At 38.0% G+C, this 26,342-nt stretch overlaps 1 protein-coding gene across 5 annotated transcripts in view; it reads right to left on the bottom strand.

Moving 5' to 3' along the window:
- LOC121078736 (katanin interacting protein) overlaps nt 1-26,342 on the bottom strand; it is a 71,771-nt gene that overhangs the window by 30,776 nt on the left and 14,653 nt on the right. For 4 of the 5 annotated variants that reach the window (XR_005824714.1, XM_040575216.1, XM_040575217.1 and 1 more), the window contains 7 exons: nt 23,747-23,896; nt 21,232-21,395; nt 19,438-19,547; nt 18,878-18,992; nt 16,829-17,032; nt 12,806-12,943; nt 6,397-7,285 (listed from right to left, as the gene is read on the bottom strand). Coding sequence is in view for 4 of the 5 variants with exons in the window: in XM_040575216.1 (XP_040431150.1) it covers nt 6,397-7,285; nt 12,806-12,943; nt 16,829-17,032; nt 18,878-18,992; nt 19,438-19,547; nt 21,232-21,395; nt 23,747-23,896 (1,770 nt within the window). In the remaining variant the exon portion in view is untranslated. The remainder of the gene's footprint in view (nt 1-6,396; nt 7,286-12,805; nt 12,944-16,828; nt 17,033-18,877; nt 18,993-19,437; nt 19,548-21,231; nt 21,396-23,746; nt 23,897-26,342) is intronic. The other variant, XM_040575218.1, reaches the window with a different exon arrangement.

Raw genomic sequence — 26,342 nt, 5'->3', positions numbered from 1 at the left:
ACATGGTTTCCTTCTACCTCCTCTGAATGCATAGTTTTTCTGTAAATTGTAAATAAAATAGTTCAGAGCAGGTGGATTGTTTCTTACACATTTATAACCCCTTGAATATTTATACAGCACCAAAGAAATGCTATGCTCTTAGTGAATATCTTCAACACAAGATTTAACAGTTTACCAGAAACTTACTTCTTCCTGCACTTAGACACAAAAAAAAGTCTGTAACAGCCTTGACATATAAAGCTAAAAATACATTTGAGAAACCATCAGAATGATGGCTGGAAAGACACTAACCTAAAGCATACTCTTTAGTGGGCCCTGAAGGGAGAAAAAAAATAAAAATTGCTGCTTGGATTTGGCAAGGTAATTCTTTTAAATTTAGCATCAGATCTACGTAACTACAGATCCTCCTCTTCCCTTCTGCTTTTGCTACGGTCTTCTATATTCTACCTTTAACTACAACTTCCGTTGCCATCATCCTCTTGCATAGGATCTGTCTTTCATTCAGGTTTCCTCAATTCCTAACTGCCCAAGCCACTGCATGGTATTAGCAACCAGGTCCTCGATGTCCTTCTTGTAGTGAGGGGCCCAAAGCTGAACACAGCACTTGAGGTGCGACCTCACCAGAACTGAGTACAGGGGGACGATCACCTCCCTGGTCCTGCTGGCTACACTATTCCCGATACAAGCCAGGATGCTGTTGGCCTTCTTGGCCACCTGGGCACACTGCTGGCTCATGTTCAGGTGAGCATTGACCAACACCCCCAGATCCTTTTCCTCTGCACAGCTTTGCAGCCACACTGCCCCAAGCCTGTAGCGCTGCATGGGGTTGTTGTGGCCAAAGCGCAGAACCCAGCACTGAGCCATGTTGAACCTTTCTTTCTCATAAAAATGAGGATTTTTGACTGCCACCTGTCAGTCCTGATGTGTCAGTACAAATGAGACCTAAAACAGTACCCCTGGAAAAGGGAAGTCATGGCTGGGAATCGAGTATCCCTGCTAGCAAAGCTTGCACCTGAAACAGAACAGGTGGCTAAGAACAACAGTAATCCTACAGACTGGCCTGGGTCATTTTCCAAATGGGCAAACAGAAATAATATCTGGACCTTACATATCGATAAAGCATAAGCAATGGATTGAAGGATACAGGCTTCTGTGGATGAACAAGTCTCTGAGAGGTTATCCAGAGTAAATGCAGAACCCACCAGGACTGGCAAAAGGAATGGATGGGGTGCCGTGTCTAAGGGGGGTGTAAATTGAACCATTAAACTGACAGTGCCCAAAGCAACTACAAATAATTAAACAGCAAAGAGGGAAAGAGTCTTCAGTCACATGCATTTAAAGCAAAGTGGTGAGAAAAGAAGTAGATTCAGCATACATGGAGGATGAGGTGAGTGTTGCCTTCTATGCAGATGAGACTCAAACACTCCTCTCCCTGGCCAGCAAGAGGGGGATAACGATGTAGCATCTCATGGGAATACAATGGGGGCAGCATGCAAGAGGAGCAATGTGGGAGCGAAGAAAGTTCTCCTTGTGATCATGCTGGGGAGCGGCTTAATTTCGAGCTCAACATGATTAAGAACAGACGATAACAAAGATTTTCAAAAAAAGCTGTCACTTCCATATTTTCTTCAAATAAATGGAGAAAAGCAAATGTAGTAGCAAACAATTACAGGCCCATGGGCTAGATTTTAGTTCTGTACAATGTCCTTGAGTGGATACTAAAGCAAATGGTTATCAAGAATAAATGCCAATTGCAATAAAATGCAAAATAATGTTTTCCCAAAAGACTACTTAAGACTAATTTTTAATTTTGGTTTTGGAATCGCTAGGAAATAAGTAATGTTCCTAGCCTATCTATGGCCAATAATCTTTTACACCAGGGACAACTGAGATAAAAATAAGAACTTGAAAGCAGATGGGAAACTACCTGAAAGAGGGTTGTGTTCCATATACATAGGCATGAAAGCCTGGAGACCAACCTGTCCACTCTTCTCCATCACTCATGGGAAATACAAACAGGAAACAAATTTCAGAGAAATATTTCAGAGAACATAAGTCATTTGCAAATCACTTCCTTGTTCAAATCATTGTCCCTGTGTGTACTTGTCGGATGGGTGATCCCAAAGAGTACTTCCCATATTCTTACAATTTACCTGAATAGGATACTGCATATTTATTTAACACTTTAAAACACCAAAGCTTGAAAATTTCAAGATAGGCATGTACAGAAGAGTATTTGATATCCGTTTCCCTTCACTGTTTTTGATTTTTTTTCCTTTTTTTTTTTTCCACCTTTCCCCCCCCCTCCCCCCCCGCCCCCTTTTTTAATGGTAAGTACTCTAAGCAATACAGAGATTACAACTCCAAAGCACTTCTAGGAGAGTGCAATAGGAGTGATTTTCAATGGGAGGTTAACAGGTTTTTTAGCTACGTTAAAGAGTGACAGCAGGAGAAGTGGAGCTCTGAAAAGAAAGCAGAGGATAACCTGAAAGCACAGGTCAATGGCTGAAGATTTACAGGATCTGGTATTCCTTTTAGCATCTAAAATTTATTATTTTTATTGGAGCCTTGTGCAACTATCGTGGTACTTCTGTCATCAACTCTGCATGTAGCTAAAGAACACTTGCAGGTGTTACAGACACATTCCCAGCCTTCTGCATGCCTGAGAGGATTGTATGACAGACACTATCCCAGAGTCCAGAAATAATGACACATTCAGCATTCATCTCCCCTGTGGGTTTAGGAGGAATGTCTTGAATCACCAAGCCTTGTGTCCTGCTTCTGCCAGCAATGCACACCATGCAATTCCTCTCGTAACTTCAGTAAACTACATTTTGGGACAACACTAGCTTGGAAAAAACATCTTTCCTCTTCTCTTCTCTGTTGTATTAATCTCATTTCTATTCCCTGCAGCTATAAATAGCAATCATATTTCCATGCTGCAATCACACACTTCGTTTCCCAAATCATTCTAAATGCTCTCTTCTGTTCCACTTTATAATCAGCTTTCCTGAAAATGGATGATCAGAACCACAGTTTTCCAATTGAAGTCTCACAAGTGCCTGCGCTGAGATACTAACATTTCCCTAACTAACAGAAATGCCTCTGCTGATACATCCTCAGAGTGCATTGCTGTAATCATGCCTGCATTGCACTAGCATTTCATAGTCAGTCTGTGATCAACTACTCAGCCAAGATCCTCCTCTTCCTCAGTCGTTTGCAATTGATGATTACTCAGCTTACAACTTAGGTTTCTGTTATTAGTCCCCAAATGACCTTGCAAGCAGTTTGTACTACTGAATTGCATTCTACTGCTGTCATTCCAGTCCTCAAGTTCATCTTTCTGTTCCTCAATCCTCTTAACTTTTAATACCCCAAATTATACGTTATATGCAAGTTTTGTCAGCATACTTTCATCATTTGCTATGAACGCTGAAGCAGTTACCAAAGATAAAACTGTATGTTTTAATAGCAACAGTAACTCAAGCCAAGTATGCATGTATGTGCTATTTCTAATTTCTGTTGTTCTCATTATTCTTCGTTTAAAGACCAAAGATGAGCTGCGATGTTGCATATGGGCTTGTGCAGAGTCCCCTTTGTCACATACTTCTATTGGGAAACTGCAGTTGTCTCAGCTCTGTAAAAATTTAAATTCACCACTCTTAGGGAAAGACATAAAACTGTTTCCCTGTTGTTAATGCTCACTCGGTTACACTTTGAAAATGACTTCACCCTGCACAGTACACAGAGAACGAAAATTGCAAAATGTGGTTTTCTTTGGGACAACCATGTATTGGGAGTTATATTGTCAATTTTTCAGTTTTAAGCTCCGGGTAACAACCTGCTCTGAGCAAGGTTAGAGGTCATCCTAACAAGAATCATGATAACCCTCATCTGATAGTTTAAATTAAAACTCTTAAATTCTTGCCATTTTTATAACTGAAAAGAAAGCGTTGAGGGGGGATTTGTTTACAATGTCAGTAATGTTGACAAGTTTTAAAACTCAAAGTCTCACAAGAGGGCTATGCATATGCATACCATAAAACACAAAGTATATGTAGCCAAGTTAATGGTGCTGTAAGATCTCTGGTTTGTTTCTCAGCATTGGTTCTCTATTTATTTTAGACATGCATCAAAACAAAGGTTAAAAGAGAACACAATACAGTAAGAAGCTTCATATGCCATATTGTGATTTGGTCAAATCTGTTGCTTTTAATATAGAAAAATCGCTTATTCTGTATTGTTATGAAACCTCTGTTAAATGATATATTTTATGTGCTTCCATTACAAGTAGGTTTTAACTTCTTAACTTAATGCAAAATCTGATTTAGAGTATTTATATAAGATACAATATATTCCAGAATTAGATGAATAGCACTGCAACAAAGAAGAGAGATTTAGGCCTACCAAATATAGAGTGCATTATACGGCTTGTGGATTGACCTGCATATAATATACTTACTCAGACTTGCACATGACACTTTTGTCACAGAGAGAAAGCTGAGAATTTAGGAACATAAGCTTAGTTAAAACACTGAGATCAAAAACATAAATAAATAAATAGATCAGTTTTCCTTTTTTAATCCCCTTCTTTAAATACACAACTGAGCAAAACTGCAAACAGGAAAATACAGCTCTTTCTTTTGAAAGTCATTTAAAAAAAATCTACCTGTTTTCTGCTTACACAGTAAAATAAGAGATTGAAAAGGCAGTTTTGAAAGTTAGATTTGAAAGTATACACTAAGTGCTTATATTATTCTTTTTTTTTGGGGGGGTGGGGGAGGAATTTTGCAGCATGGATAAAATGACAACCACATTGTAAAAAACCTTTTGAGTGAAAAAAAAAAAGTTTTTCTTTGCAAAGCTTGATTTTGGGTTACAATTATACAAATTCTCTCTCAGAATTGCCTTTTTAGTCTTTAAATAGTATTAAACCAGAAAAAAAAAATCCACATCTGTGGGCACATAATTCTATTGCTTCTGCAAGGCTGTCTGGCCTAACATGCGCTCATTTAAGTAAGGATAAACAGGCACCTTGTTAGTCTGTTTTAAGGTACTTACTGGGTTTATATCACTACCTGAGATATATCAACACTCATAAGGATTGCTAGGAAAGGCAATCTTCTAATGCAGCTTTAAAAAACACTGTGCTCAGACTCCATGGGCAAGACAATTTCAGGTAGGTCAGGCCTCACTGCCAAAGAATCAAACAGGTAACAGCTGCCCCCCAGTAGTTATGCTGCTACTGATAGGCTGTAAAAAAGTGAACTCCTGCTCATTTTTAGCAAAATGCTTACGTTTCTTTTAATATGACTTGGTCCAGACATTCTGCTTCTAGAGTCCACAAAATGAGGTAGCACACTGTACTGTTTCTGAGCAAAGCTGATAAATTTGTGCACAACTGAATCACATCGTTTTCAGATTAAGGAATCCATTAGCTTTGTTGTCTCTGTATCATATTTCTCTGAATTGCATACACAAAAAGGGCAGAGATGCATGTACAAAGGTGATGAAGCAACAGTAGAAATTACTGTAGGCAGCATATAGCCTCACCGAGAAAGACACAAACCTACCACACAAACTCTGTAAATTTACTATCTTGAGCTCATGCTCTTCCTCTTTTTTTTCCCAAATTTTCATTGATAGTTTTAATCTTCTCCAAATAAATTTTAAAATACTAACTCAGAATGTAAATTCTAAAAAAAAAAACAGCATTTCATGTCCAGCATAGGATAAAGAGAGAGACACCAAGCACTGCCATAGTATGAATGAGAAAAACTGAATACTGCAAATAGTATAACTAAAATAGAACTGTCTATACATTCAGAAATTGCCAACAGGTGAAAGAGGTGATCCTTCCTCTCCACTAAGAACTGGTGATGCCACATCAGGAGTATTGTGTCCAGCTTTGGGCTCCACATTACAAGAAATACTAACTTACTGGAGCAAGTCCATCCTATGGCTAGAAAGATCATTAAGAGACCAAAGCACCTTTTTCATGAGGGTATGCCAACAGAGATAGGAATCTACAACCTGGAGAAGACAAGGCTCAAGGTGATCTTATCAATATGTATAAATACCTGATGGGAGTGAATAAAGACAAAAGAGCCAGACTCTTTTCAGTGGTGACCAGTGAAAGAACAAGAGGTAATGGACACAAATTGAAATCCATGAAACCCAATCTGAACATGAGAAAATGCTTTTGCAGTGAGGATGGTTCAACACTAAACCACCCAGCCAGACACAGTTCTGGACAACCTGTTTTAGCTGACTCTGCTTGAGCAGGGAGGCTGACTACGTGATGCCAAGAGATCCCTTCCAACCACTGATTCTGTGCTTCTGTGAAATGAAGAAAATATCAGCCCTTGCACTAAAGTTATTATTGTAAGATCTTACCTTTGGGTGCCAAATCATCTTCTTTAATATTTATAGTGCTTAATCCCTGCTTTCTTACACTTCTCCTTCCACTTGTAGGGTACTCTAAGCTGCTGCAATGTTTGTTAGAAAACTGCTCTGAAATGTCTAAGCCAACACCATCATCCTTTCTGGCTAGCATTTCTACTTTTTCATCTCCATTTGTATTTCTGCTTCTGGATCTTCCCAGCTCATTTCTCTGACATTTGACATCTTCATTAGTCCTGTCTGAAAAGTCTGTCATGATTACATCTGACTGTTTTTGAAACCTCACGCCTAAACCATGTTCTGTAGCAAGCCAGGAAGGCTTCTGCTTACTGGAAACATCTTGATTATTCTCTGCTACTTGGGAAGATGGCTGTAACCAAGAAGGAAGTCCACCTGTAAAATCAGACAATTTTCTTCCCGTTAGCTTTTCCATTTGCTCACTCAAAGAAAGTTCATCATCAGATTGAACATGCTCAATAACTTCTCGTGCTGGTGCATTTTCTTTGGTATCTTTTATGCAAATGTGAGATGGGAACACTTTTAGATCATTCTCTAACTCAGTCAAATTTTCCTTAGTAAAGCTGTTTGAGTTCACCTTATCCTCAATGTGATTTTCTTCTGGCAGAGATTTCCAGTTTAGTGAAGTACATTTTGACTGTAAACATGCAAATTGCAGGTCCACTTTCTTGTCTGTGGCTGCAGCTGCATTTATTTCTTTCCCTTCATTTGAAGGATAGGTATCGATATCTTGCTTGCAATCTGTAAGGTCAATTGTAGTGCTATGGTCAGCGATAAGATCTCCAGAGGCTCTCTCTAATTCACCATCAAATACAAGGTTCTCATCAACATATAATTTCACCTTCTTTGCTCCAACATCAAGGTCCTGGAAAAATAAATGCATAGAGATTTCCATCAAGGTGTTCAAACATTATGTACCACTCTTCCAGAACTCTGACAAACAGATGAAAACAATGAAAACTCCATATCAGCAACATGCTTTTAAGTACTTTTTAAATGAAAAGCTCAAATAAGTGAAAATTACAGTGGAATATTTAAGATTTTATTTAAAAGGACCAACAGCTCTTCTAGACACTACTATGAACCCTTTTGGCTGAAACCTAGGAAATAAATGCTTATATATTTAGAAAACCTTGAGCTATGACACCTAGATTAAGTATATTTATATTTGATCAGGATGTAAATTCCAGAAGCAGATTTTGCTTCAGCACCTTTAAGATTCACAGCTTACTTGACATGTATGCTACACAGCAAACAGCCTGTTGCATTAAGGGGTGTAACCGATTAACTATTATGGGTCTGGTTGGATTCAGGGTACTGAACTATCGCAGTCACAGATTCACCAATAATGTAACATGCCCTCACTCTAGTCGTGTTCAATGAGAACTATCACAGCTAGGAACAATGCAATTAAGTGCAATTTATTACAGCAATAGGTACACAGGTTCTTTGGATGCCGGCGATAATTTACAGCATAGGCAGCTCTGGAAGCAGCTCTGCAGAAAAGCACCTGTGGGATCAACAGCAAGTCAGGCATAGTCAGCAGTGTGCCTCTGTGACGATGAAGGCCAACCGCACTCTGCACTGCTTCAGTAAGAGCAGAGCCAGCTCTGAGGGAAGTGGTAACTCCTAACTCATGATACTCCATCTGAAAAACAGAATATTGTCATACCCTTTCATCCTATCCCTCTCCAAGAGAAGTGCTGACAAACTGGGGAGAGCTGAGCAAAGGCCCACTACCATGGCTGGGACTGGAGCACATGGCTTTGAACAGAGGCTGAGGGAGTGGGTTTGGCCAGCACAGAGGAAGGAAGGTAGAATAGGGAAAAAATCATAGCTTCCCCTGTCCACAAGAGTGCTTGTCTCAGAGGACGACCAGAAAAAGACATGAGGCCAGAGATACAGACTGCATCGAGAAAGGTTTCACTCTAAATATAAGAAAACAGATTCTTCTCAAAAGAGTGATTTATCTTTGCACAGTACACAGAGAGGTGGTATAACCTCTATCTTGGAGACTTTCAAAACTCAGCTTGACAAAGTCTAGAGCAACCAGATTTGGCTTCATAGTCAGCCCTGCTCTGAGCAGAAGACAGGGCTTACAGACCCACTCTCATTCAGCCTAAATCTTTTTGTAAATCTATATGGAAGTATGCAACAGTGACAGGAGGTTCCCTTAGGCCCTACAGCCATTCAACACCAGAACTGCAGTAGGCATGCTAGCACAGCACATGACTGTCTGTTGAAAGACGGACATTTCCCCATAAATCCAAAAGACTGATCCTGCTCAGGTTTGCAATCCGTTTTAAAAACAGTACTGACGTTGGTTTTAACATAGAAAGTTTTACATAATTTGCCTATTGGATTTCAAAATATAAACTCTCTTAAGATAAAAAAGATAAAATTCAACACAGACACACATAAAATGAAGCACACAGGAAGAACAGCTCCCTTATAAAAACTAATTCAACAAGCTAGGACCCTTCTACCTGGAGGAAAAGATAATGAAAAAAGAAAAAAAAATCATGCACAACTGTTTGGACAAAGATTTATAGACCCTTGTCCCATCTGACAGATGACTACAGAGCTTCAAATTATATTGGTGCAGTCCAGGCTAAATAAACTAAAATTAATTACACAATTAGTAGCTGAGTTGGCAACTCCTCGTCAAGGGATATTGTGGATACTACAAGTTTGCATAGGATCAAGGAAGACCAACTGAATTCATGGAAGAGAAATCCATTGCAGGTTACTGAAGCCAAAAAATAAAAAAAATAAAAAATCACATTTGCCCTAGGAAGTCTCCAAGATGAAAATTGCTTCTATACTGAGACAGTATCAGGAAGAATTATCATGTATGTTTGCCTTAATCTTACTCGAGTCATGCTTACTATATTTTCTTGCCTACTGCTGAAGACAGGCTACTGGCTAGATGGACCTTTGATCTGATGCAATATAGCACAATTTACAGTTTGTAATATACTTTACTTTTGTGATTGAGACATACCAGGATTGCAGACTGAACTCTTCAGATCAAATACAGAAATGAGAATCTGTACAGTGACTGTAATTTGGAATACTATCTTTTTAATTATTATGATTTTTTCTAGTCTCAGTTGCTAACACAGCATGTTTATTATGGTGTTTCTATGTTTGCACATTCACATACAAGCTGTCTGTCTGCCCCTAATAACTTCTAATTCACTGATACAACCAACATTCAACAGATTTGATAGAACAGATGTTCTCAAACATGACAGAACCCCACAATTTGCAAGAGGTAACTGGCTAAAGGAGACAGAAAAAAAAATGGAGAACCTACACTGAAAAGAAGGTAAGAATAATACAGTTTCAGGAATTTGGGACAACAGTGGCTGATCAACTATTTTGTCAGCACATATTTCTCAATCTGTCACAAAACAGACTGTTTGTTTGTTTCATCAACCAAAGATACAGGGCAGAGCATCTTGCGAGTCGACTTGCAGTTAACCAAGGAGAGTTTGTGCAGAGGCAACTGGAGTCAGGATATTGTAATATGCATCTACACAGAGAGAAAAATAGAAGATGCAGGCAAACAAGAAATCGGGGTGGGGGGGGAGCGAGATGGGGCAAGAAGGAATGCAAAAAAAAAAAAAAAGAGAGAGCCTTCATTAAATTCTCAGAGAATAGCTGTAAACCCAGTTTAATTAGTCATTACGTCATGGCTGCCTGCATTACTCTTAAAGTATCATAAAGCACTGGATGTCTGTAATGATGCATTTGGTCATAAAATGATTTCTTTTTTTTCCCTTGAACCATAGGGGACACTGCTACATTAATCTAACTGGAGATCAAAGCATTGTAATTATATGTATAAAAATCTAACTACATGGTTTTGCCTAAAATTATGATGGGAAAGAGAGAGACTATCAGGATGTTCCAGTAACATTATTTTCCGAATGTTTGTATGTCTGGACAAGTAATTTCCCCTTTAAATGCTACAGGTATTGGATATACGCAGTTGAATTTGGGATAACTCCAACATTTCTACAGAATATGTTTGCTTTTATTACAGTTTTGAATATTCAAACATTAGTCCTGTGTTTTTACTTGGGAACAGATATAACCTGCATGGAACCACAGAAATATACATGTGTATTTTGGAAATTATTTGTCAAATTCATCTTTTAAATTAAAATCTGCAACAGCTTAAGAACAAAATGTATTGAAATGAGTCCCCCTCATTTTATGAAAACAGTTTTATGGTTCCTCAATATTCTTTCCTGGCTTTCAACTTCAGCCCTGACAGAGCACCTGCTGGCATAGTGCTTTCCAATAAAGCAACAGAGAGTATATTTCTGGACATTTCAATGGTATTTGTCAGGAAGGACAAAGCTTTAAACTGGAGACACTTTTCTGTGAATTATAGCTGTACAGAAAACAACATTGCCTCTGCCTGACTTCTCAAAGAAAAGTGAAAAAGGAGGAGCAATAAGTCAAAAACAAGAAGGAAAAAGTTATTTCTATAAACCTAACACTGTGGGAACAAAGCTCCAGATTAGCCAGGAACTGCAAAACCACAACTGTACAGACAATGCACCCCAGTCCAGCGACTTGGGTGAAAAAAGTCTCCAACTCAAGAGAACGGATATGAAATATACACAAGGAGGAATAATCACTTGAAAGAGAAAATCATCCAGTTGGAAAGCAACTAAAACATGCATGCATTTAAGTATTAATTCCATTCACAGATTTGTGAAGACATATCACAGACACTACATAGGATCTTAGGAAAAGGGCTTTAAAACTATCAAGTAACAATTCAGTTTCAAGGCCAGAGAAAGTATGTACATGCTTGACAAACTTGAAAAAAATGGGCATCCTTACTCTTGATCTGTTTTCACATACTAAACATGACCACGTTTTTCACGGACCTCATCTGAAGTAAATATAGAAGGCAAAGCAAAGCATTCTCTGAGACTTTCTTTGGAATGCACTAAACCAATGAATATATGACAATAATCTGACCTGGTTTTTAGAGCTTCCTTCATACAGTTTTTTCCTACTTTCAGAATCAAAACCTAAAACTCAAATATTTTCAAAAATCCGTAAGTACTGGTCTGAATTAGTCTTAGATCTATTTGAAGAAGTACATGGGAGCCTCTCACTTATGTGGTTTCTGAGGGAAAGAAGGTTAGAACAGTTAAAATACAAATAAATACAGCTCTGGATTTATGTTAGCAGGAAGAAAATTGTTAGCTAATTGTATTTTTGTTTCTGATCCTTCTCAGACAAAATGTCCTCATGACAAATTACAGTTAGGCAGAACTGCTTTGATTATTCCTTCACATTAAGAATAATGAGCTCGTGTATATTGCTGGACTGCAACTGAAATCCATGGGATTACAATCCTAATGGATTTTACAGTTCGCCTCATAGCAGTTTATTTAAAAAAAAAAAGTCTTGCAACACGTAAATATGTTTATTTCCCATATATTCAATAGGTTTGGTAACAAACCATAGTATTACCTCCAAAAGCAGCAATCCCTTTCACACCCTAACTATGATGGAACATTCCGTAGCCTACATTCTAATAGATAAAAGCTATTAAGATTCCAGAAAATATGTATAAATCACATGATAACAAACTTGTTTAAGCTGTTCACTCCACAGCCACTTCCATACATATAAGTTACCACGTGTGCTTATATAAGAACATGGATGAGAGAAAGACCACAGGGATAAAGCCTCTTATTTATAAAATAGAACAGCAAATCCTCTTTCATCCAGTACCTGGGATTTTTTTTTTCCCCTCAACACTTCAGTGTACAAACAAGAATAATTTCCATGGTGACATTCAAACACACAAACAAGAGACCATCTGTCATCAGATGGCTCTCTTGTAACACTAGATTACTAGTTATATTATGTACATGCAGTTAGTATATTTTTAATTAAAGTAACAGAACAAAAATTGAGCAAGTCACCCTGTTTATACCTACACGCATGAGAAATCCAACATTTATTTACATATTGTAATAAAGCAACTCAGAGTCCTGAATATTAAGATGCACTTACCTTTGTATATTTATTTCTCACCACAGTAAAAGATCACCTGACAGAATGTGCAAGCCTTTTGCTAGGTCTTTTGAGATTTGTAACAGCTTTCATAGAAAACGCTAACTGTGCCTATGAAAATGTTCATGTTTACATTGCTGTAACAGAATCAACAGAATCAAACAACAACAACAGAAGCAAAAATCTGCAGTAAACAGGGCCTCTCCTAGGTCCGTATTTTACTAGAGAAAATGTTACCTATTTTTATTTCATACTTCTGGAAAGAAAATTAAACTGAGTTTCTACAGGAAAAGTAGAGCATGCATAGAGGAATTGAGAAAAGACTACTTACACTAGTTGTTGTGTTGTAATTCCAAATCTTGATCTTGGATATACCAAAGTCACGTGACCGGGTGGGATTGCGGATAACAAAGTAAAGTTGGATGGGAGGATAGAAAGGGCACATCCAAAGGAAGCATTCCTTTGTCGTCTAAAAACACACACAAGCAGACTGTCACCAGTACTCCTTCTTCCAAAGCAGGATATTTTAATTAACTCACCACCCCACAGGAAAAAATCAATTAGAAAAGTAACCATTTAATAAAACCTGTTATGTTAAGAGCAAAATCTTAACATTATTTTCAAACAGTAAATCCGACTCCCCTGCCTGTAAGACAGCTCACAACCTGACTATTAGATAAAGGTCAGCTGCTTGCCATCCCAAGTGAGACGTCTGCATGCTCATGAATGACAGGCAGTCTGCCATGCTTTGTAACTGCAGGGTCAAAGCAAGTCCAGTTTATTTTAATCAAATTAATCAGCTTTGCAGGCACTAGAGAGGATCACTGAGCACAATGGACACTGCATAATCATTTTACAATTTCTTAAAGTGCTTGTGCTCCTGTTTCACCATCTAAAGAGGGGAATCATCAAATTTATTTCGCTACCTTTATTTTAATCAGGATTTGCAGATAATTAATTTCACTTGCAGATATATTCCTTAGAGCTATATTTGAAAATTTCTAAGATAAAATGGAAATCTCCAACATCAATTTTACAGACAACTGACAATCAAGACAGTTTAAAGTACCAAAGTATGCCTAATTCTGGGCACTGTTCAAGAGTGCTATCTGTCCATGTTTAGAAGTGGAAAAAAATGATGTGTGGCAGTTCAGAAAGAAGCAAGAAATAAAGAGTTTCAAAATCAAAATTTTAAATATACATGACATCAAATGTTACCCCAAAACAGAGAAGAATAAGGGCAAAATGTAAACATACATATAAACAACATTTCAGTGATCTGAGACGAGCAGGTAAATTACCTCCCTTCCTATTTTCAAGAATCCGTAGTACATACAGTCACACAGCAGGTACACAAAGTCAGTATTTTTCCACATCCTTTCACTTAGAACTGAGTCTTTCAGTTTTCCCCATAGATGGTAAATAAAACTTTCCTATCGAGTAATTTAAATATATGTCTAATGATGCTAAGGACCGATCTCTGCCTGCCCGCTGAAAAATACCACGAACAGAACCAGTTCTCAGAGTGGTCATCTACCTATTCAAAGTTCTGATGGTTGATGTTGTCTCTGCACCAGGGGCCTCTCAAAAAGCTTTGGGACATCATCATTACTTTGAATGCATTTAGGGCATAACAGCTATACAAGCACCAGAAGGGCTTATTCTTTTTTTTTTTTTTTTTAAAACGTAAAAAGGTCACTTGACATTGAAGAATATCCCTCAAACCAGTGAAAACCCAATTCCAGGATCAACTTCAAGGCTAGATCATATTATTCGAGTCATACTGTGAACAAACGATTAAAAAAACAATAATGATTTTCCAACAGCAGACAACATGTGATGAAGGTCTTCTCCACACCTCAGAGCTCTTAAGTCAGGACCTGATGGCCTAGAAATCAGTAGGTTCTCTGGGTGTACTGATACAGTGCCAGAATTACTTTAACAGACAGGCAGCAGACTCAGAGCCAAAATGGACTCTGGAGAGACCCATTTGTGCTTCTATACAGAAGCTCTGTAAAAGCTGCAGATCTTCCAAACAACAGAAGAAATAATCAGCCTGGCTCCGATATGTTGTCTTGAGTGAGAAGCAACTGTGGAGATGGTATTGTTTATCAGTGGAAATGCTTAGGAACAAGCATAATCATTTCAAAGAGCTGACACCAGAACTTCAAGATATGTTAATGAATCCATGCCAAAATTCAGTCTGTGGAGGATGCTCGTGCTTTATAACATTATACATTAGGTACTCTGCTCTGGGGTCTGGAGTTACTGTCTTTGGCATTAACACTGAAAAAATCTAGCCCTAGAGTTCTTTGAACTATCAGGGTGAACCTGATATGCCAGGAGTACTCGTTATATTTGAACTGGATCAAAGAAAAAAGTGAGAGCAGGAACCTTTGTTGTTAGATTTTCTGAGAGACTGGCCTCTGATACATTGCTTTGCGGGGGCACTGAAGGTATGCCCGATACAGAGGAAAGGAAGGCTTGAGCCTTGAGGAAATTAACAAATCAAAGGAATATGTTACACTGTTATCATTTAAAAATAAAATTTCATGGCTTAAGAATAATGGGATATGTGAATATATAAAAAATGCTGTATAATGGATTAATAATTACATTACCACACAATATATAACTATCCAGAAAGTCTGAGAATCACAACTACTACTACTACTGAGTGTAAACCACCACAGAGCATGGCCTATAAACAAGACAAGGCATTTATGACACACAAACTACAATTTCCAGGAGACAGCAAGAAAGATGTCACAAGTAGAAATATTTGTCTGGAAACAATACTTCATACTGAGTTTCAACTAACTTTTAAAGTATTACACATTTGCCATCTTTCTATTCTCATTCACCCTGCAAGTCGAAGAGTATCATTAGCATGAAATGAGCTAAAATTTATACTTTTAAAAGACTAAGTCATTTAGAAAATTAAACCACTAATATCATACTCATTTTTATTAGAATCCTAGCTATGAAGTCCCATGGTGAGTTTCAGACACTTTATATCATCAATATGTCAAAAGACATACAGTGAATCCCAAGAACAACTGAAAATATGGCAGTATGAAGAGCTATGAAGTTTTCTGATCTCTGCAGTAGCACCAGAATTTCACAGAATCACAGAATTGTAGGGGTTGGAAGGGACCTCAAGAGATCATCGGGTCCAACCCCCCTGCCAAAGCAGGTTCCTTAGAGCAGGCTGCCCAGGTAGGCGTCCAGACGGGCCTTGAGTATCTCCAGAGAAGGAGACCCCACAACCTCCCTGGGCAGCCTGTTCCAGTGCTCCATCACCCTCACCGTGAAGAAGTTCTTTCGCATGTTGGTGCGGAACTTCCTGTGCTCCATTTTGTGGCCATTGCCCCTTGTCCTGTCCCCATAAACCACTGAAAAGAGGTTGGCCAAATCCCTCTGTCTCCCACACCTCAGGTATTTATAGACATTGATAAGATCCCCTCTCAGTCTTCTTTTCTCAAGACTGAACAGACCTAGGTCTCTCAGCCTTTCCTCCTAGGGGAGACGGTCCAGGACCCGTATCATCTTTGTGGCCCTCTGCTGGACTCTTTCCAGGAGATCCCTGTCTTTTTTGTACTGTATTTCATTCCAGTTATTTAGAGTTCATTGTCTTCAGTACATAAAAGCATCTCATCTTACTATCTAACAGAAGAACTATGAAGTAGTTTTCTTTACCACACCATACATTTTTCTTAATCTCTTGTTCAAAAGCACCTACCTAACCATCCTTATTCTTCCATGGTCCTTCCCTAGGTAAAAGCATAACAAGGGGACAGGAGAAAAGAAGTACATTTCAGTCTTAAGTTTACAGTCTTAAGTTTACTGAAATTCACATTTAATAACTGGAAGAGAAAGCAGTGAAGCTCCTATACCTTCAGATCACAAGTAGTACTTGGTTTAACAGCAGATGTAATGTAAAAAATGCAAAATTCCTTGTCCTTAAAGTTTTGTGATCTTGTTCTATGGATACAATAATTATATTACAGTAGTTTAAAACCCGAATGTGTTCCTTCACCCAAGATAATATCACAGTGTTTATATATAAATAGGCACAGATAAATGTGCCTCCCTCCAATTGCTAAGTTAACTAAGTAAAACAAACTGATCAAATTCTGTTCAAAAACATTATAACCGAATACCAACATCTTGTACAGAAAAGCTGGATTTGTTAATAATAAATTGCAATTTTTATGTTTTTAAATTTTCAGATAGCTGTTCTGCGAGTCAGGTTCAAAATTAAATCATGCAATCAAACAAAAAAACTTAGCGATGAAATATTACAGAAATAGTAAAATAAGAAGTTGTTACATTCAGGACTAAGCTGTCTTACATTTAAGTTCTGATTGACCAAGCAGCACAAATCCCCTGGGTAGTCAGCATTTCGAATGTCCACATCATGAGGAGACACAAATATCTTTTCATTGCATAAATCAAAGAATTCCACCTCTCTCAAGCCAACGTTTACCGGATTTCCCCAGTTAGAAAGAAGTTCCATAGTCACATAAATGGCATCACGTACTTCCACACTTGTCATCTGGACCCAAATGAAATAAACAATTTGACAAAACAACAAAGTCTGCAACAACACGAAGACTGTTAATACTACAATGCTGACAATTCAGAGCAAAATGCCTTTAAACTCAAAGCTATCTGGATGATATTTAATCATTCTGGACTCTACTAATTATGCCCCACGCCAACTAATAAACCTATAGCAGGGTAAGAGAACAGAACTTATCACCCTCTTAGATCTCATCCACTCCAAAGCCTAAGCTCTCTGTTTCGTCTTCTTCATTTGTCATTCTGATGAGAAGAGGAACCAGTTTTCTGCTCAGAGAATAACACGTGAGCTGCAATTACAAACTGTACTGTAAAACTTCAGGGTAAGAGTCAAAAACAGTAGGCATGAGCAACATGAATTCTATTTTACAGTTTTTGATTTTTTCAAATATTATTAAACATTTTTGTCAATTCACATATTTGGTAAGAGTTAACAAAAATATCACTATCACAGAGACTGCAGGTTTCTAAGATAGATTCTACTAGCAGAACTGTTTCCATCTTAAATTAAAAAAAATAAATCCAAACAACGTGCAGGTTTGTACAAAGCCAGCACAAGCTCACTGATATTTGATGTTTTGCCTCCCACAGGATGTGAGAGCATGAAGCATAGAGACAGCTAAACAACTTCCATATCTCTTGCCAATAAGCAGTCCAATAGAACCAGACTACCAGGAGACAAGTGGGAGAAGGAGTTTATATATATAAGATCTCTAAAAGAGCAACTTCTGTTGAAGAACCTCTGCTATCCTTTGCTTTAGATCACCTTGATGATTAACAAAGGACCTTATTCTTACTGACTAACAAGCAGTAATCTGTTTTACTACACAAATTATAAGGTCTATTAAAAGCATGAATGAGCAGAGACCACTGCACTACAACAGGCCTTCACCCAAAATAGAACCCATTATATGTGCTGACATATTTTAGAAAGATATGTATCAGACTGCTATGGTTAAGTCATCCAAAACGTGTTAGAGCTCAAGTAATCTGGTAAACATCAGTATGTTCTCAGGAAAAACTGAGAAATTTCTCAGAGTACCAGCTGCTTTGACACTCTTGACTAAGAAAGTAATAGTTTAGGTGTATTTCTGTGTAGTTTTATGTTATCCTTACGGAAGCAATGCTTTTCTACTACAACGTATATACCAAAGAAACAACTTTATTGACTATTAGGAACGAAAGCCATGAAGTGAATTAAGTGATTTAGATAAACAAAAACTGGTTACATGGATTTCTTGCAACAGCTCTATGGAATGAAGCCTGACAGCCTCTTAACAATATCAAAAAGTTGGGACCCTCTGTAGGGATCTGAATTTTTCATCACTTTCACCAGAGAAACACAAATTATGTTGCAAAGTCATCACAAGGAGGAGTCAAGGATGTATTCAACACTAAAATGCAACTCTCAAGAGGAGAAAAGGCACCCTAAGTAAGATGAGAACATCAATGGGGTCTTCAAAAAGCCCTACTACAGCAGAGAAGAAAACAACTATCACTTCTGTAGCAGAAGGTTCTACACAGAAACAGTTGGAGTAGTAATTGTGGACTAAAGAGGTCCTTTATGTTCCCTTCTACCTTACAGACTACAAGAATTAAGTAATCCAAGGAGGTACCTACTAATAAGACAAAGAAAAGAGAGCTGTTTTCTAAGGCTTTGGAGTGGACTGTGATTTAAGAGGACGATAAATTCTCTACTCTTACCTTGCCATAGGTTTATTAGTTGATATAAGGCAGAATTGGTGAATGCAGATCATTCAATGCACTTGTATTTCAGTAGTACTGGGAAGCATCAGTTATGGTGCACATATACACAGACCTTCTCTCTTAAAATGGAATCTGCTTCAGATTTTTCATCAGAAAGGAATATGTCATTGTCACAAGCAGAATGGCTCTCAGTCTCCTGAAGGACTTTCAGAAGTTTCTGTTGTTGTCTGAAACACACATTCTTTTATATGTTATTTCCTTATAATTCTTGCATTTTTAAGAAATAGTTTCATTGGTGTGAAGGTGAAGAGATGATAGGATGAACCCACACAGCCCACAGAACAATCTCACATACACCCATGCTGAACGAGAACTGTTGCAGCATCCCACCCTAGATACACACCGTCTAGTTAGAAGACTGGGCTCCAGTTCTCTGAAGCAGTCTGAGAAAGTAATACACAGGAAATGCAAACATAAGTACACGGTTAGTAGACTGCTGGCAGTTCGGTTCCCTGATTCACAACCATTGGCCCAAGGCTAGAATCTTCTCTATGTTTTTGTCAATACTTGCCCAAAATCTTGGGCATCTAGAGACTATTGGGTGCGGTGGTGCCCAGTACTGAAAAACGTCCCATCAGAAAAGGAAGCTAGCCTTAAAGGAAGTATACATACCTGCTTCCAAAAGGACAAATTCTCTCAACAGCTTTTGTGAGTGCAGCCTTTGCCTGGCTTTTTTCTGAAGGTTCATCCGTTGCAGAGAGAACAGATGAAACAGAAAACTCCTATGTAAGAAAAAAATAAACGTTTCATTCACACTGTTCTCAGCTAATCTCTGCTCTGGTCTCAGCTAATCTTAGCTAATCCGTAACTCTAAACATGTAGTTAAAACAGAGAAAAAGCCCATCAGTTTTTACAACGCAACAGGTTCTTTCTCTACCTGCACACCACTGCTTAAGTATATGCTGATACCTTTGTTATTTTTCCTAAACATTTGCTGGTAGCTCCTGTTAGAGACAGAATACACAGCATGGTGAACTAGTCAGATGAGGAATGGCAGTCCTTCTGTTCTTAGGTCATTCCCATCTCTATGATTTTTGAAGACTAAGAGAACTTTAAAACGCTTAGAAGTGAATTACTTCTCCAATATTCTGCATTGTTATACATCTAAATATCAAAGGCCTAGTTTTTACAATTCCTTAATTGTGTAGTAGAATTAAACTACTTCTGGAAGATCATTTAGGTCAGCTTCAGGACTGGGAAATCAGAGTGGGCTTTTGAAACTCCTTCTCAAGTGTCAAGGTGACATTACATCTGTTTTAAATATTACTTCGTTATTTTTTAAGAATAACAGTATTAAAATTAGTCAGAATACCAGCAGGCAGATACTTATAGTTTTGTGATTTCTTTCCAATGAATGTTCTCACATAATGTACCTCAAAAACAAGAGAACTAAGATTGAAGAATTGACCTAGATTGCAACAACACCATGTTTAAAGTATTTACCTAAAATAAAAGAACATTTTATCCTTGGCTCCTGACCAAAACTCCCCAGAAACTTATTGTTGACTCAGAGATGACAGTGGATACTGATTCACCATAGCATTATCTCACAAATTCAGGGAACATCATTTTAGGCGTAAGTAGTGCTGTCTAGGAAGCTCTCAGAACTCAAATGAGTAAATCCAAAAGCCAATAGGCACATCTCTTTTCCTTCCTGTATAAATGAGGGTCCCAAACGCCAAACTGGAAGCAGACTTTAAATCCGTGAACACTGTCCAAAACAGACAGTTTTGTAAGTTTCAGTTTATGCCCAAATTTCTTTATCTACTTTCTTTTTGTTAAGAGAACTGAAGTATTATTATGCCTAATGATCAGCTAGGACAATCAGGACAAACTTCCCAATTCTTTGTCTTAAAAAGGAATAATAGTCGGATCTGAATCTGAAAGGAATAGATTTTCGCTTATTTCCTTGTTTATTTAATAAGTTTTTAATTGCCTTTGATAAGAGATGTACACAAATTGCATACCTTACAATCTGCGTATGTATTAATAGGAAACTGTGCCCATATTAATGAGTTCAGTAGGAAGGTAGGATTTATTGGCATGGAAGTAACGTATTATGTTGCGTAAGAAGCTTCCAGAAAGAAAATTGCTCAAATGGGCCTGTAGCTGTGTATTTGACTGTATAGACATATCATGTGACTGGTCTATCAGTTGTTCAGTGAACCATGAAATGAAGAGTGCATTATGGGATGGTATCCTGAGGAAGCAGATTTAAAAAAAAAAAAAAAAAAAAAGCAAAGCCCCCCTATAGAAGAACAATACAAATTCAATTAGAGTTGAGACATCACTGTTCATTCTTACACAACCTTATAATTACATACGAATTTTAAGATTATAATTCATGTTTAAGGAAAGAATGTCTATTTTTGTACTCAAACATCAATTTTCTGTATTTTGCCATACCTTTTGAGGATTTGTGGAAACAGACTGTCTTTGCAAATCTCTCTGCAAGACTTCATTTTCAATTTGCATAGCTTTAAGCACAGCTGAAACAGAGAGATCAGAATCCTTCTCACACACATTCCTTCGAGTTGATGAAAGTGGTCTTTCTGGTCGACTTAATGGTCCTGCCATCAAAAGAAGGAAGGAATGCCCATTTGTCCAGCCATACAGATATGGAACATTACAACAGCATACATCTGAAACATCCATTTCAGTTACTGAAACAGAGCTATGTTAATAGTCTGTAACCATCCCAAGCAGGGCTGAATTGCTCCAATTTGTTATCCTACGTTAGGACTCCAGTCCACATCTACTCTAGACAACAGCTGAAACTGTAAAACTGAAAAGAGGAAGGAAAACTGACAAACGAGAAATGGCATTTTTATGCTTTAAAATGCTTTTGCACTTTTTTTTTCTTCAGCTATTTAATGGAAATGCCTAGTAACAGTTAAATGAAAAAGAAACGTATAAAATTTCAGCACAACAGAATTTTTCAGTGAAACCTGGGTAATTCAGCTGTTTTGGAGGAATCCGAAGACTCTTCTAAGAAAAACCAAGGAAATCAAAAGTCACCACTTGCAAGATGTTGTGGTTTAACCTGGCCGGCAACTAAGCACCACACAGCTGTTCGCTCACCCTCCCTCCCACCCGGCATGGGGAAAGAGAATCAAAAAAAAAGTGAAAGGTTGTGGGCTGAGATAAAGACAGTTTATTAGCACAGAAAAGAAAGGAAAATAATAATGGTAAGAGTACTACTACTAATAACGTGTACAAAACAAGTGATGCACAATGCAATTGCTCACTACCTGCTGACCAATGCCCAGCCTATCCCCGAACAGCAGTTTTCCCCTGCCCTGGCCAGCGGCCCCACATGAATTGTTAAGCATGACATCATATGGCATGGAATATGCCTTTGGCCAGTTGGGGTCAGCTGTCCTGGGTCTGTCCCCTCCCAGCTCCTGCTGCACCCCCAGCCTGCCCGCTGGCAGGACAATGTGAGAAGCTGAGAAGTCCTTAGTTTAGTGTAAGCACTGTTTTGCAATAATTAAAACATCACTGTGGTATCAACATTATTCTCATCCTAAATCCCAAACACAGCACCATTCCAGCTACTAGGAGGAAAATTAACTCTATCCTAGCCGAAACCAGGACACAAAACCAAGTATGACCTTATCAACTACGCAGTCAAAAATGCCCAAATACACACCCATCTTCCCAAATACATGACAGAAAAATAGAAATATCACAGCCTGGAAATGGGTTTAAAAGAGAGGAAAATAAATTTTGTTTTTACTTGCTTTTTTTAAAGGAAAAAAAAACAAAGTGAGATTTGGATACATTAATACCCTACGCCATCTTCACTCTCATTTTCAACAAATATTAGTCATGTCTGCAAATCCAAGGGTAGAACCAAGTCCTTTTTATTCTTTTTATTCTGCCTGCAGTCCATCAACTAGTGTGACTGATGAGGCTTGTTTCTTGTTTAGAATCTGTTATGTTTGTCTGTCAGGTTTGTATCTCTGTATATTTTGTGTTTATGACTTTCCCCTTTTCCTTGGGATCCCATTTGACAAGATCCTCGATCAGATCATCTTACTGAATTAAACATTTCCACATTCCACATGCCCTTATCAGTTAGCGTGACTGACTAGGTTTGGTTCTTTCAGCCTCCCTTATTTGCCAGTCTGGTTTGTGTCTCTGTATGTTGTTTATGTATCCCTCATCTGTTTACTAAAAGGAAAATGAGGAAAAAAAGAGAAAAGCTGATATTGTAAAGGTCCCTAACCAAACACCCTTACAGAAGCGGTGACTCTCTCCTTCCACATGCAGTTACACAGGTGGGCACAAAGAATGGGACAGGACACCAGTATCACAGCACAGTACAGTTCTAGACATGTGCATTACTAAATTTTGATTCCATTCCACTACTCCTGCAATATTTGTTAAAGATGATATTAGTACCATTTACTGTTATGCTTACTGTGCTTAAGTGCTGTCCTTGCACCCATCTATCATTTGTCTACCCAAAGCAGCAAGAAAGCTGTTTTTTCTCTGCTGTGGGTAAATCATGTCCCTTTCCTGCTGTAAATGCATTGCGTTAAAATCTTTCAACAAGGGGTAAATTCCTGATTTTAGGACACACTTCTGTTAGTACCATAAGGAATAAATCTCCATCAGGAAAGTAAGAAACACAGAGCAAGCACAGGGAACAGAAGGAAAACAAAGTCTTATATAGGTGTGGAAGCAAAAAGAGAAGGAAGGTAATAAAGATACAGCAGAAGACCAAAGTGTACAAGCTCTAGACTTTCTCTGTTTTACAAAAGTTGAATCTCTTGAGGTACCAAAAACAACAAAAAAAGACAACAGCTAAGAAAAATCTCATTATGACAGATGTGTGCTGAAATTACATCCAAACCAATAGGGAAAAAAAGCATGAAAAGTCTCCTTATTGGCATCATATATTCTTATTTCTTACTATAGCAAATTCTTTCATGTCTTTCCAGCTGCAAGGACTCAGCAGAGAGTGGCCGACTGATTTTATTTTTTACCACAACTGGTCTGACAGGAATGTACATTTCAGCATTATCTTTTCTTTTTGATGAGAGAACTCGTACTGGCTTCAATTCTGCAAGATAATAAGGAAACAGAAAAAAAAAAATCAACTTCAGAGATATTTAGGAACAGTCAGCCAGGAAAAATTTATTGGATCTTAAATACTAAAGTTTTGCCACTTTAATTATGCTGGCTTAAGTAAAGTGATAACCCCTATCCTTCCTTCCTTTACTGATGCGATTCTATTGATGTATTAATACATACGCATGGCTTGCACTGACCTAGCGAAACAAAATAAAATATTTCACTGTGAAGTACATTAGACCAATATATCCTGACTGCAGCAGGTATTTTTCAGTATTACTGTCAAAAAAAAAAACAAGAAACCAAGTCATTTATTAATATAGTTATACCAAAAAAAAATATCTTAAAACTGTCTTATTAAGAAGTTCCAAAGTGGGTGAGGGTTGCCTAGTGCATTTCATAAGAGCAGTTATCTACTCTTTCATTTGAGAATTATTAATAATTCCTTTGCTTGCATCACAGCTTTGAAACTTCTCACTAGAAAAAAAAAAATCACGTCCTGTTCGTGCTGCCACTGCACCCCTTGTTCCTCTCGTCTTCTGCTGCTGCCTTTCCCCACACTCCACTCATTTCCATGATATTAAGAAGAACACAAGAACACTCCTTTACTCAATTCATGCAAAGATTTTTCCTCTCTAGTTGACTTCTTGGACAGGAAGATGTGTGTAAAACATTTTTAACAAACAACGGTGTCCCTATCATCTTCCATGAAGTTGTGTAAATCTTTCTTGAATGCACTTAAAATTTGGCTGTCACACCACTTGGCACTGGGAACTACAATTTAATTGTATTTGCTTTAGACCTGCTGCCTGAAAACACCATTGCTGCTCTCAGTCCTTGCATTACAAGTGATTAATATCCTAGCACCATATGCTATTTTACAGAGCTCAGTCCAATCCCTTCTGTACAATCAAACATCTCTCTTCACAATAAAAAATTATTGCTTCCTTTGTTACTCCTTGCATAAAAGTTTCTGTTGTATTCCAGTTTACTATTGTTAGACTCTACTGTACCTTCTACATTTAGAAAAGCCTTGATTCCTTTCAATCAAGTCCACTTGAAGGCTACTTAAGCTGGAGACCTGGTATGTTCTCCAACCTTAGTGCTCAGTAAAGCACAACACATGGGCTTGGTTGGAGGAGAGCTGGAGCCCAGGGTCATCACAGCAGTGAAACAGATCTTCACGTAAAAGCAGAACCCATGCAACTTCTGCAACTTCCCATTAGGGAGAAAAAAAAGAAAAAAAAAGCAGATGAGGTATTCTGGGGGAGGGGAAGATCATAGTTCAGTGCCTTAGTAATATTACACTTACCTGGAACATGAGAATCATCTTAAGACAATGCATGTGCATCAAATATGCACACCTGATGAGTGCATATTACAAACAGGACAGATGAAGAGACAAGCAGTTTTGGTACCCCTAACCCCATCATGATACAACACCTCCAGAAAAACCTTGAAGCTTTATCTGATGTGGATTCTCTGAGACAATCCCAAGGAATTTCAGAAGGAAAGCCAATCTGAGGAAGGAACGTTAGATAGCAGAAACGAGGAGACATTACAAATAAAATGGGTGAAGAACGAGGAGTTAAAATGTCAGCACAGGTTTTAGCTAGCATTTTTAAAGAGCTATTTTTTCTACTGTGGAAAACATTTGTGCTAACAAAAGTAAACAATAAAGACCTACCAAGTGAAACAAAGGGAGCTACTGAGGATGCAATGAAAGAGAAATTTCTGAGTGGAAAACCATGATTCTGAATCAGTGGAAAAGGCAGCTGAGAAGAACTGAGCTACACTGGTATACACTTATACACAGTCCTGCAAATAGCACATGGAGAAACAAGACAGGAACTTGTCATATACTACTAATACAGAAATACTCTGCCCTTGGAGTAGCAGTCTGCAACAACGTTATTATGTTGTTTGATATACTGCTAACACTTAAACAGAAATTTTCCTAGATACCTGGAATTCATTCACAGAAATGCTAGGTCTTGTGCTGTACAGGTTCAAACTGGGTGATGCAGTCATTCACTCTGATTTATATGATTATGTAATGTTGGTCCTGAAACCTGCATCCCTAAGGACTTCAAACTCATTAGTGCAACCTTGAGAGAAAAGCTGGTCTAGAAGGCTGAAGCTGCAGCTGGAAGTGGAAGTAGCTGTCAACACTGAGAAGCCATGTACACCTACAGCCTCAGTTGTCTTTCCTCTAGCAAACAGCATAGCAAATCCCAGTGTACAGCTCCCTTGGGCATAATAGCATCCCTACCAGATCAGAACAAATAACCAGCTATGTTAAGATCTTGTCTCTGACATCAGCAAGGAATATAGAACAGGAAGGAATATAGAATATATGGTGCAATTCTTCACCATGCTGAAGCTTGCATCTAGCTCATAAAGTACAATAAATTTGCTATCCATTAATTTGTTAA

Source organism: Cygnus olor, chromosome 15 (genome assembly GCF_009769625.2).
Source record: "Cygnus olor isolate bCygOlo1 chromosome 15, bCygOlo1.pri.v2, whole genome shotgun sequence".
Lineage (NCBI taxonomy): Eukaryota > Metazoa > Chordata > Aves > Anseriformes > Anatidae > Cygnus > Cygnus olor.
This window is presented reverse-complemented; position numbering and strand designations above follow the sequence as displayed.